The 13,836-nt window shown below is 33.1% G+C and overlaps 1 protein-coding gene across 1 annotated transcript; it reads right to left on the bottom strand.

Annotated features, from left to right (window-relative positions):
* Positions 1-2,929: 2,929 nt before the first annotated feature.
* On the bottom strand, positions 2,930-13,072 carry LOC148278354 (uncharacterized). Its single transcript, XM_088231516.1, has 4 exons — positions 12,858-13,072; positions 9,641-9,750; positions 8,460-8,640; positions 2,930-7,045 (listed from the first exon to the last, which is right to left on the bottom strand). Exons 2-4 carry the CDS (start codon positions 9,748-9,750, stop codon positions 6,764-6,766), a joined length of 573 nt encoding a protein of 190 aa, XP_088087642.1. The 5' UTR covers positions 12,858-13,072; the 3' UTR covers positions 2,930-6,763.
* Positions 13,073-13,836: the final 764 nt, after the last annotated feature.

Raw genomic sequence — 13,836 nt, 5'->3', positions numbered from 1 at the left:
TATTTTTATTTCATTGAATCTATATAGGCATTTTGCGGTGGTATCATTGAAAAATACATTCATGTTTTGATTATTTTTTTTTTTTTTTTAAAATACACACAATGAATTTCCGCAAGGATTAGGCAATAAAATTTGAAAAATATTTGAATTATTGGTTTAGAGATTTTAGTATTTTAAGACTATTTTCGAATTAAATCTATTAAAAAAATGTTTTAAAACGGAAAGCAAGCTGTGGGTAGAGCTGGTTTCAAATATTGTTTAGTCTTATCTTTTTCTTTGAACTCCACCTAAATCCTGTTTTCGGTGACTGATTCTAATTTTATAATCATGGATAGGTATGGTTCATTTATATTTATTTTACCTAAATGCGCTTTCTTCATATACGTTCTAATTAATATTATTTAGGTATCAAAAATGTATTGAGTTGTCCAAATGATTGCAGACATTGAAAAGAACTAATATTTTCAGACGTTGTCTAGTATGTAGATGAAAAAAATCCGTCAGATGAATCTCAGCCGCATCAACAAAGGTTTCGCTCTTTGACTACAAAATCAACAGATGGAAGAATATTTAACGGAATAGTGAATTGATTTAAAAAAAGGAATAACCCGCTAATCCTCTATTTGAGGGGCTTGTCAGCAGGTGGGAAAGATAGCATATGGAAGGAAGTTATGAAAAATACACCACAACACCTGGGTGTTGTGGTGTATTTTGCAAAGTGGTCTGGACCAGTATAGAAAAATCTTTCATAGATATATTTCATGCAAAGGGTGGAAATCAAACCCATGAAGCCAGTTTTACAGTTGGTCGTATAACCAACTGCGCTACAGCGCCTGTCATAATGTTACACAGTGTGTAAAGTGGTCAGTTTTAATTTTTTTGTTAAAATAAATTTTTGCGTTCTTATGATTTACCCAAATATTTAATTTTTAAAGGCCATTTTCAAAGAGTTGTAAATAATTCACTATTAGAAAACAGGAATCAAGTTGGGGTAGAGTGGGATTCGAACCACGGACCTTTGAGCCGTGAGTCCAAGACACTAGCCACGAGACCACAACCCGATTCAACGACCTTAACTAGCCAATGACAGGTCACAAGCCCTGTAAATGCCTAGACTTTCATATTCCGTTTTCTAAAATGTTTTCCATTCCATCTATGTTGTAATAAGTTAATCTTAATGACTCCCCAGGGTGTGAAATCCAGTTTTTTGTCTGCAAACATTTGGAGAAACTCATAGTATCGTAATAAAACCAACTGGTCCAAGAAAAATATTAAAAATTGGAAAATTATTTCAGGCAAATAAGAAGTGTTGATCAAAAATGATTTTTAAATTAAAAATATATTTACCAAAAGAAATTACGTGCGTAATTAATTCAGAAATTACCTTAATATTGTAATTGTTTACAATTATTACAACAGTTGTAATTAATTGGCTTGGTGAGTCTTGAATTAAAAACATGTATGTAATATATACATATATTGATGTAACTAATGCTGTTATGATAAAAAAAATATTTTAACCCCTTCTTATTTTACACCCATTAAAAGTTTTGTTTTTAATCATGAGAGAAATTAAATATCCGGCTATCTGGCTCAGAGGCTTGCCGAATATTTGGTATCCGGCTAATCCGCTATCCCTTTCATCACTTATTTTAGGTATGCTGTACTTTATTTTGGGTACCACTTAATTATGAAATGTTTCAATAGGATCTCATCTGAATCTCAAAAATCAACAAATGTAGGAAATGTGAAAGTGCAAACAAAGTGTTACAGTGGGTAAAGTGATAATTGAAACCAACCAAAAATCAAATATTCCCTTATATTAAATTAATAAAATTGTAATCATTTGTAGGTATAATTATCATTGTAATAAACCTTGAAAATCATTTTATGAAAATATGTTTGTACATGTGATGTTTTCATATAAAATTGATGAAAAATATTTAAACTAAACAAATTATAATTATCTTACCAATATATAGGTATTTGGGAACTTTTATTGATAAAATAAAATAAATAACAGCTGAGACTTCCTTGTCCGAGAGGTTTTTCATCAGTTCTTCATTAATAATTGTTTGCCCAGTTTCCGTCACTCACCCTACATATTTTATTTAAAAATTATTATTTTTATTTTTGCACCACAACAGGCCAGGAGGCTCGATTACAGTGGTGAATTACATCACAAAACACCAAGGCTTGAGAAAAATCACATAAATTTTTTGTTTTCTCACCGGGAGGCAAGCGTCTTGACCACTACACCACGGAGGCCGCCAAATTACAAACTATGTAACTTTTTAATTCTTTTAAAAAGTAGATTTCTTCTTCTTTTACAAAGTAGACTTCATCATTCTTTTAAAACCTAGATAATAACGCTTTTTCAAATCGTGTACTTAACTAATACGAACCTTAAATTTTTATCGCACCGAAATAACATGTCAATTTTTTATTTATTTAAGATGTTAAATCGGCACAACGTATCAGGCCAGGAATCCTCGAGTAGGTGCCTTTTAAACATAGTTTCACAGATATGAAAGATGTCAATCTCCAAAGTGATCACGTTGAGCTACCTGACTGCTCTTCCAATTGGCATTACCAGAGGCAGGTCAGTTCTGGAAGCTGGGAGGTAAAACCGTCTGTGCTGACGCTATCGGAGATATCCATCCAGAAATGGCCAAGTTCTCTAGGTAAAGCTGGTAATTCTATGATTGGGGACATATAAATGTAGTGAATAATGAAAACTGTGATTTACAAAATTGTATGTGTGATAAGGTATATCATATATTATATGCAGTAGTTTTAAATGTAAATCTGACTTAGGAGGATGCACGGATGTTGGGAAGAGGCAGATAAGTCTAGAGACAGTTTGTGGTCACCAGATAGGACGAAGTAAGGGAAAATAACAAAATAATACTAATAAAACCATGAAAACTTTTGAATACAGGGCATTTTATTAATTTTCAATAAATATTCCAAAATGACCCCTACAATTATTATCAATTTATATTATAATCTGCTTTGATACTTGTGACGTTGGTACAACGTAACTACAAGTGTGAGACACCTTAACATTAGCAATAACGTTATGTACTCTCCTCCTACACAGGCTTGTGGGGTCTTCAGCACCCCCTTATCCCAACAATATACAGATATCCCCGAGTTGACTACTAGTGACTGCAGCGAGGCGACGTCCCGGAGAGGAACACGAGGGAGACCCACCCACCGGCCTCAACACAGGACAAAGAATAATTAACACGATTGCACAGCGTCAGTGACGATAAAAAAATATTTGTAAAATAATAAATAACAGTGTTCAGACGGTGGATTCGTCCCCCGAAGAAAGCCACCTATTCAATTCATTACACATTCATACTGTGTTTATTATTATTTCATTTATTTACTAACGAGACAACAAACAAATCCTAACACATTTAAAAAATATACGATCACTCTGACAGGGACGAGTGTTTACGATCGATTTCTTTTTCATAAAAAAATATTTGCGCGAGTTCTATAATAAGGAAACTATCTGCGATTATATTAAATAAGATTTCGCTATTTGTTACTATGAGATTTAGAATTGCTTTACACAAATAGGTGACAGTGGCCATTATACAGTATCCGAGATGAGGTCAGAGGGCAACCTCTGCCTCTGGTACAATCTAACGCTACTCACGCTGACGCAGCTTATTGGCAAATACTGATTGTGTAAATAGTTTCCTATCTTTTAATTAAATATAAGGAAAATATTAATGTTCTATAAATACCAAACACACCACGTTTAAGCATAGCCAAATAATTTTACAATAATAGATTTATTTAACATATCTGTCGGTATTGTACAACATATCATATTATAATACACGCTATTATAATCAATATTAAAATTTTTCACTTTGAATCAGTACATTTTAAATATTCTCAACATCCTAATTCATTTAGACTAATAAATATTACAGATAAGTGTTTTGGAATAGAGTATAGAAACAGTGCCTTTTAAAATTATACATCACAAAAAGGCCAATGGATTTAAGTTACAAATTTAACATTTAACAGGGGAACTAAATAACTCATTAATTACGACGAGTTTTTTAAACAATTTAAAAAATATATACAATTCTAAATTTCAATACATTATAAAACTTTTAGCCCCTCTAAATGTTTCATGACACAATTGTAAACATGTGACTTTCAATCTGAATGTGTATGTTGTTACAAACAATTTGATTAGTGTGATTATCAAAATTGTAGCTTAATTCCATCAGACTTTTCATGCAACTGTGGTTATATCAAGAATATGAAGTCGGTTACATCTGAAGAATAGCTTCGAAACATAAAGAACATAGTTGTGCATGTAATTCAACGATTACAACAATATTGCAGAGGTGCAGTATATTCAATTAGAAGCAGCAATAAATAATTTTTCAGTGATAAAATAACACTTCTTCGAGTTATTCTTTGGACGTGAATGGGCTGATGTACAGAGGATATTTTTAACACATTTTTTTCAGACGAGTATTTGTTTAAAAATCTGGATATTATGCTCTATTGTTTAGCAGATCTAACATTACAGTATTTGTGTGATCAGGTACCTATCCAGACTTATTTCACTTGGGACCAATTGTAGCAATTTAACAAGGAAATTAATGCAACATTAATAAAATTAAGTTCAAAATTGTAAATACATAGGTGAAAATAACATTTGAAGTAGAAAATTATGTAATCCAAACCCAAACGTTAAGTTATTATGCAATTTGGTTAAAAAAAATAACCTTTTGACTTATCAAATATCTTAATAACACAAAAAAACAGACGGTTAGTGTATATAATTTATTTGTAAAAATTACATGGCAACCTTCCCATGAACATATAATTCATTTATGAATGAAATAATTATGATTTTTTCAAACAACTGGCCACAAGTGAGAGAAAAATCAGAAGGCATAGACAGTATAATGTTTCATGTAGCCACATTATGTGCACACAGTATCGGGCCAACAGTCACTAGTTTCAACAGCATCTTATCTATGAAAGTTCGGAAGTATTACCGTCGCAATGTTCAATAAAACATTCTCCTTGGGTATAATACATTCTGATTAACAATTACAAAGATTGTTCGACAGGGTTAAAATAAAATTTAAACATTTTAAAAAGAATCTTTAAAAAAATATTATGCATACAGTTTAAGCATAGTATTGCAAATTATCATAATGTAAACAAAAAACAAATAAATAGTAATAAATAGTAATGGATATATAAATATTAAGAGTAACGAATATTTATATTGGAAACAAATTATACATACACGTGACAAATCCTTTTCCCGAGTGGAAAATGAACCGATAATATCAACATTTGCAATGGAGAAATATTATATCGAAGAATGCGGCGTAGTATTACAAATATATCAATTTGAACCATTCAATTTTGTGTTTCCAGTTAAAGAAATGTCCAAATAACTAGTGGAATAACTTTATACATCGTGCAATTACTGAGAAACAAGGATCAGCAACATCGCACACATCGGAGGGCCGTGGAGCACAATAATTATTCGTATAAATATTTATATATGTACATAGAATTAATTTAATATTCAAGATTGTCTACAAATTATTTGTTCCATTCATTTATCTAAGTCGAGAGGTACATACGTCTCATTGGGAATAAAAATGTATTCAACTTTATTTATATAAGGTATTAATTATGCTATTATTACATAGTATCAAAATTACAATAAGAGTCTATAGTGGGTAATGTATTTATGCAGTATTATGACGGGAAGAATCCATCAGACATTCCAACAGATTATACAGCGCGGGAAGCGACGCAACACGCTCGGGTATTTCTTTAACTGGAAGCTTCTCAATCGAGTGGAAGGAAGGGTGCCGGAGAAGTCTGGAGCAGGCCCGGAGACGGGACCGGATAGTGGGGGACAGGACGCGGAGGTAGCGAGAGTCGGTTAAGTCTGGCACTCTCCATAACTCGACGATACAATAAATCAACAATATTTTGGGTATGTCCAAACGTTTGTCGGACAGGCTGGATTTCACTCCGTAGGGAGTTATTAGTATCCAAATTTACCGCAACAGAGAGGGAAAATATTTCTGAGAAGGGAATATGGAAGTCTAGTGTGTAAAGTGGCCACTTAATCTTTTATAGGACACCTAGAAAAAAGTGGAACATACATATACCACCAGAACTGGGGTAGATTTTTTCTAAACTTTTTATTAATAATAAGTCTTATGTTTAAAGAGTATCGTAATAACGTACAGTGGTAGATCAGTCTACCACTCCGATTTTCAAATGCAATATGTAGAATATTATCTTAAAAAAGAACATATTTAATTAGGTTTAAAAGATGAAAATCACAACAAAAAATATTTATAAAGGGTTAAACTAGCCAATGACAGGTTTTAAGCCCTGTTAAAGGCTTAGACTTTCATATTTTAAAACTTCCTTCTGGACATGTTTTCCCTCTTTGTTGCAATAAATCTAGATACGACGAATTATTCCTATTACATTATATTGCATATCGAGAATGGATGACTAATTTATGATTAAAATCTTTACAAAGTCAACGTCCGATCGATATATCGAATCGAAATATATAAACTTTAATTCAATTTAGCGAACACGGATCGATTAATTTACTTATTTACGGCACGTAACGAGACGAATTTCGGAAAAGAAACGCGGTATTCCTTTATAATCATTTCGTAAAATTAACTTTCAGTCTTTGTTTTAATTAGCGAAACACGCGGGCGCACTAGGTGGAATGTGAGGGCGGGGGCGCGGGCGCGGGCGGGGGGCGCAGCGGCACCATGACGCAGGGGGGCGCGCGGCGCGGCTCCTCTGCGGCCGCCGGGGGCTCGGCGCCGCGCCCGCCGCCGCCCAGGTTGGCCAGGTACTTGACGGCCTTCTGCACCAGCCCGTCCTTCTTGTGCGGCGAGGCCTTGCGCGCGCGCGGCGGCGGCGCCGCCCACTCGGGCACGTCGCGCACCGTCTTGTTGGGAGGCGGCTGCACGGCCGAGCGGGTCAGCTCAGAATGCTGCAAGGAGACAAAGCCAGGTCAGGTCACTGATACAAAATAAATATGTACACAAAACAAAGACGGCATTTTTTTAAATTTTGAGTAATACGCAATAAATGTTTTTATAGTACTTTTCCCAGACTATGATGGTAATTTATTATTTCTGTGGCTTAGATCTAAAGGATCATGGGTTAAACTAACGTTTGTTGTACAAACCGCTGAGATGCAGGCATTCAATGACATTGTTGACAAGATCGGATTAATATTATGTATCTTTTTTGGGTAATACCGTGTATGTTGGATTTGATCCGACGTTTCCGAACTTCAGGGAAAACCCTGCAGATGGCTCCTGCAATGGTAGCCGAAACGTCGGATCAAATCCAACATACACGGTATTACCCAAAAAAGATACATAATATTGATAACAGTGACCGTGAAAACCTTCGCACCTATTTAAGATCGGATTAGTTTGTAGCAAAGACAGATTGTTTTTGTTTCTATTATTTAAAGGTTCTAAAGAATTCTAAAAACATGACTACCCTGTAAACCGGAAATCCCTCACCGGTTGCCACAACAACACAACGCTATAAATTATTGGTTTTCGCAAACACGTGGTCACATAAACCTGTGACATTGCAAAGAAAATTGCGTACAATTAACCCATTCCTTACGTCCAAAATTGTCATATTTTATTTATTAATTTAAACATTTTCTTAGCATTAAAAAAAAAATTGTTTCAATGGATAACATTTTGTTAGTGACCATGAATTTATTATCTCTATACTTATTCTATACTTATTATATCTGAATACTTAAGCTACGAACCTTTTTGATAATAAATTACTCACATATGTCGTGAGCACCATGCAGTCATAGGAACTCACAGACGTATGTGAGCATCGCGGTGAATGAGTTAAATACCCTAATTTTTACCACACATTAGAAAACATTTTATATTTCTAATTTTCCCTTAGCGCTGATCTTCCCCACTAAGCAAAAGGGTATACTGCTTGCAGAACCAACCTGCCGATGGTAATGCCAGTAGGAAGAGCAATGTCTTCACTCAACCGTATTTCTTCGGATATCGACATCTTTCATATTAGTGAAAAAAAGTTCAGAGAGGATAGAATCCTTTTTCTATAATTGCTGGGTATTTTTATTTTAACATCTTTGTATATTTAAATTTTAGTATTAATTTTTCGTGTTATGTATGCATTGAAATATTTTTGTAATGTACATAAACGTTTATAAAATAAATAAATTTAAATTGAAATTCACATTTTTTTTAATGTTCGCTACATTGAAAAATGCATGTTTGATGGAATTTAACACGATCATGGACACTTTTTTCTTATAGGATCCACTCATATGGACCCGACATAACATTCTTCCTTGCATCCTCACGGATATCTATCTCTACAGGCGCGCCTACCTGGTAAGGGGCTCGCAGCCTCAGGTGGCGGTCAGGCCCTCCCTCCCCATCCGGGAGAGCGATGCGGTGCGGACAGTTGAGCTGCTCGGACTGGTGGGCCCCAAGCGCCCGGACCTGCATCTCCATGAGCCGATTCACCTCTCGATGCACCTGCTGAATGGACACGCCGTGTAGTTGATTCCTGCAAACGGACAAGAAAAACATTAGATAGCGAAAAAGAGCATCTTTACAAAATAGGTTATTTTTACAAATCGGGAATGATGTTAAAAATAAACTCTTAACACATTTTCTTTCAGACCTCTCCGATGAATTTCAACATTCCACTCCTAACTTAAATAACTCTCCTGTCTTCAGCCAATAGACCTGCACATAAAAATCTGTGAAAACATATTGAAACTAATGAAAATTTATAAATAAAAGAGGAATAAAACTATATAGGTATTTTTATAATTATAAATAAAATGCAGGCTCCACAAAGAAACAGCGGTAGAAAACCTCAACCTATTAAAGAAATAAAAGATGAATGGTATTTAAATCCACAAATTTGCAATAACCAGTGACAGGTTTCATCGGTTTCATGACATCTTCGAGACTGGTATCTTTATATAATAACATGTATCTATATAACATATGTATAATATCGAGGCTTTACTGACAGAATGCATTAAGTCATAAAAACAAGTTCCGAGATAATCGCATTTAAAGCTTCTTTCAACGCATTATTTCTCCAATAATTTTCTTTTATTTAAAGCTTTGAATGCATAGCATAAAATTTGAGATCAACATCTTTCACCTTTATTTTAAAATGTTTGAAATATATAAAGACTGTTAATGCATTCTATCAGTATAGCCTCGATATATATCTATATTCAATGTATTTATACAAAAACAGTAAGGATAGAAAATTCAAAGTAATTTAATTTAATTTATTTTTTCTGAAGGATCTTTTAATGAAGTTTTGCAAGGTAAATACAAGAGTTGATTTAATGTTATTTTAACAAGTTTAAGAACATATATATATTTTTGTGTCTCAGGTTCTCGATTGTCCTATCATGAGGCTAATGCCATTTCGGGAGGATAAAGAAACATCCCGAATTGATATTTACAGATATGCACTCGGAAGGCTCTAGACATACTCAAGACACTTATTTTTTTTGTTTGAATTGTTAATTTATACTTACAGGTCATCGAGGTCTCTCCGGGAGCGAGCCCCCCCTCCCCCCGCCGCCCCCGCGCCGCCTCCGCCCAGCCTCTCCATGCCGGCACACCCTGGCGACTGTACTGAGAGCATCTGCAAAGGAACAAAGCAAAACTCCATTAGCAAAAATCAAAACATTTCTTTAGTGCTGTTTTGTATGGATTATTTTAAAGAGACATTGTTGTAAGATTAGCCTAATTACCTCATGTACTTGAATTAAATAATAAACAAAACGAGAACATAGAAAAGGGTGGAAAAGATCGGGACATTTCCAGGGTTAGTTAGGATAACATTCATTTAAAAAATCTATAATTCACAATGTTACAAAAATTTCATTTCCAATTTAGACCTGCATTATTTCTGTGTGCTAAAGAAATTCTATGGAAATTTTGGGTATTTTTAATGTATTTTGATCATTATACTTGAGAAATTATTTAACATTCATTTGTTATAAACAATCGGTTTCAAACTGATAATCGAATGAATTTGATTTGACTTAAATATGTTGAAAACTTTCCGTACATATCATTTATAAGGACGACAGAAATTCGCTATAAAACAAACAAACAAACCAGCCAGAAGCCAGCTGCCAATGTTTAAAATGAACTTTTCCGTGTAATGCGGATTACCGACGTATAAAAAAATAAATAGAGACGTACTTAGGGGTTCTAGTAATAAAAAATAAAAAAACTTGAAGCTTTTGAATTTCGGAAGGTACAGGAGAAAAAAAATCTTTAAATTTGTGTATATTTGAATGAACACCAGGGCTGAAAGGGTAAAATAAACATACCTTCTTAAAAAATATTCAGCAAACTGCAGTAATATCATTGGTGAGTTTTATGTTTTGGTCAATATCTAAGTAGTCAAGTATCACTCAAGCCGCTAAGAAGACATACTAGACTTTTTCCATACCAATATTCACACAACAGAAAAGAGGCAAATTGAATCCTCAATATCTGAATACATAGGTAGTCAATTCTTACTAATTATAATTGTTCTAAGATTTGCCTTGCTATCAGCTTCTTTATATTCTGTATAACTACGCCGTGGATTATTTCATTCCCAAGAAAGGTCCCCTTTCTGACAGGTGGCTAAATACAATATTTAAAATGAACAAGAATGTTGCTACAGTACACCTAAGGTTTGGAATATAATTTATTAAGATTCAACATGAAAATAACACATGTTCTATTATTCCTTGTATTTGCAAAGCATTTAAGAATTTCAATAATCCAGATTTTATTAACACCTCCTGTAGTAGGAACAGAAAAGAACGAACAAACTTGATTTAGAATAATGGAGAAAAGACATTTTGTTTTCATTGGCTCTTCATTACTCGTCATCATTATTTTCATTAGTAAAATGAAATGTTATAATCTCACTATCCTTCATTCATCCTCTAACACTCCTTTGCACTACTACCTCCTTTTGATTACCATTTATTACATTATATTCTTTAAATCGTTGTTCCATATGGTTAAATTTGAGTGAGTTAATCTTATTAAATGGCAGGTCTTATTATATATTCTCTTTTTTTCTCTATGTAGTTGGTAGTCAGACGGTATAAGGGACCATCAATAATTCTTTTAGTTTTTTAATTTTCAATAGTTTTAATAAATATTTCAGTAACTAAACACAGAAAAAAAATGACGAAAAAAAGTTATAAGTTCTTGAAAACTGAACAAAACATTACTATCATTTTATGTTATTCTTTTTATTTTGTATAATTTTAATTTTTTTTCTCATGTATATTTGAAAATATATAACTTCAAATTACTAAATGAAAAAAATATTGTAAGTCACTCTCCAAGCACAAGAGCTAGTCTCTTTTTTGGAAAGTAGCTATCAATTTTGTAATTATATTAATCAATATTAGTTTGTAGATTTAATCAAGGTTTTATTTCAGCTGTACTGAATATTTTTGAAAATATAGATGATCCTTTCTGCCATCTGACTACCGAAGTATTGTAACCCGTAAATCTTTTTGTATATCTGATAAAATAAAATAAAAAACACGTTTTTGATCAAAATTTTATTTAGCTGTCGTCTTAGCTACATACGAACAAACACTATCGACTCTTGTGCTAAACACACAACTGTTTTAATAAACCTGTTAAGTGACACTGATCATTCTGTCAGAAGCTTTGCTGCGAACGAAAAAATAAACAAATGTTGTAAAACATTAAAATCACAACGGCGATAATTAAATTCTACAGCGAGAAAAAAATTGCCAACATTATCGTTGATAGTGATATTTCATATAATCGACGAAAACAACTAAATTTTTTTTACAATTTCAACTATATTGAAAAACATTGATACATATCTGTTATGTGTTACAGAAGTAATTTTTTTTCTATAAAGAAATGAGTTTTAAGCAGCGCCGGATCTAACGCGATCTAGAGCAACGCCACTTACTGAAAAGAGACGGTAATATCCACATTTGTAAATTAATACAAGTACATTATTCTCCCTCCCTCGTAAGCAAGTGTCTGGATCTTTGTGCCAACTAAACCCATTGTGCGTTCGGCTCTGGATTTAAAACAATAATAATATTTACGCTATTTGCATCATTCAGGTACACACTGAAAGGCCTCACTTGAATCATACTCAACTAACACCGATTGCAAACTAAATGTAAAAAAACTTATTCCCCAAAAACTAGTGAGTTTTGTTTTTTCGTACACAATTTGAAATAATTATGAATCAATGTGCATTTTAAAGTACTTCAGATTTGAGAAAATAGTATTTCATAACTAATAGTCATTTTGATATTATTTAGAGAAACTAAATTGGCAATAAAAAAACACTATTATTTTATTGGATTTCGTAAATATTCCACAGAGTAAGCTGTAATAATAAGATTTAATTTGTCTCATTGCACTGGGCTGTTATTGTTCGGTATAAGTACGAATAATGCTTGTAAATGCCTAGCCATATGTAGAATTGGAAAGGTATGTTGTTAACAGTAGATAACAGGGAGTTTGTGATCGCACTTAACAACTTTCAAGTCATAATTTAACAAAATAAAACCTGCACGTAGGCCAATCATTTCCAGAGTCCAATATGAAAACATTTCACTGTCTTAAGATAGCGTGTGTACGCAAAATAAGATAAACACTTGATCTAGCACCAAATACAACAACAAGTACAACAATCGATTGTGACACAGTTGAGAATATGTAATTAGGTTAACATACATCATAGTCGATGTTGGGAAACTCGTCGGGTTTTTTGTCGTTCGAAATTGTGAAAACTCGCTGTGTATCACGCCAGGGTGCGTTTCTTCGGATATTTATTAAATCTGCAGCAACAGTCGTTGCTTTTACGAATTAAATTATGCTTTTCCATCGCAAAGGTTATGTCCGACCCCCGAAGCACCGTTCCGAGTTTTGACAGCAGCGATCGGCGATCGGAGATCGGACAGCGAGCTGACACGTGACCCGCACCGTCGGTAAAGTAGGCGTCTGCCGACTGCCGACTGCAGCTCCTAAAGAGGCTTATATAAATATACTGTAGGTATTCTGAATATACATACATTGTGCTTCTAATATGTATTCAGAGCTTACGTAAAAAGCTTGTAAAAAAAAAGGTTAGGAAAAACAATTATTCTCAAATTTTTGAAATAATAATAATAAATTTACTATTTATTATTATAAATACTCTCTTCCGCACTTGCGTATACGGCATTATATTATAAATTGTAGGTACGTTAATAAATTTACTTTCAAAAGGAGGAAAATTCCTTTTATTCCATATAATAAATCCAAAAAAAATATTTATGAAGAAAAAAACATATCAAAATTAAAAATAATGGTCAAGACATATGTGATAGACAATTTATAAAATTTATAAATATATTAGCAATGTTATTATTAGAACACACATAACAATATGTATAATATGTGTGCCCTACTTTAAGATTTAAATAAAATAAAAAAATTAAAAAGTAATATTTGACGAAATTTTTATTTACACCTATAGTCTGAATAATTGGCGTGCATGCATGAAAACATTCATAAATATTGAGGAAGCGAGTTCTAAACAAAAATATGAAACTAATTATTCATAGACGGGTGCTTTCATATTTTTTTATTGAAAAATGCCGTTTTTACCATTATTTTCAATGGAAATTTTACAAAACTTGGTTTGCGAAAACTTTAAGCTATATTGATTGAA

The sequence above is a fragment of the Micrasema longulum genome, unplaced genomic scaffold, assembly GCF_059751315.1.
Source record: "Micrasema longulum isolate JH-2025_06_02 unplaced genomic scaffold, ASM5975131v1 h1tg000888l, whole genome shotgun sequence".
Lineage (NCBI taxonomy): Eukaryota > Metazoa > Arthropoda > Insecta > Trichoptera > Brachycentridae > Micrasema > Micrasema longulum.
This window is presented reverse-complemented; position numbering and strand designations above follow the sequence as displayed.

Excerpts from the sequence above, each read along its gene's own strand:
- LOC148278354 (XM_088231516.1), bottom strand. The coding sequence starts at position 9,750 with ATGCTCTCAGTACAGTCGCCAGGGTGTGCCGGCATGGAGAGGCTGGGC. Across the intron at positions 8,641-9,640 it reads CGGAGAGACCTCGATGACCT|GAATCAACTACACGGCGTGT; the intron begins GTAAGTATAAAT and ends GTCCGTTTGCAG. Across the intron at positions 7,046-8,459 it reads GGCTGCGAGCCCCTTACCAG|CATTCTGAGCTGACCCGCTC; the intron begins GTAGGCGCGCCT and ends GTCTCCTTGCAG.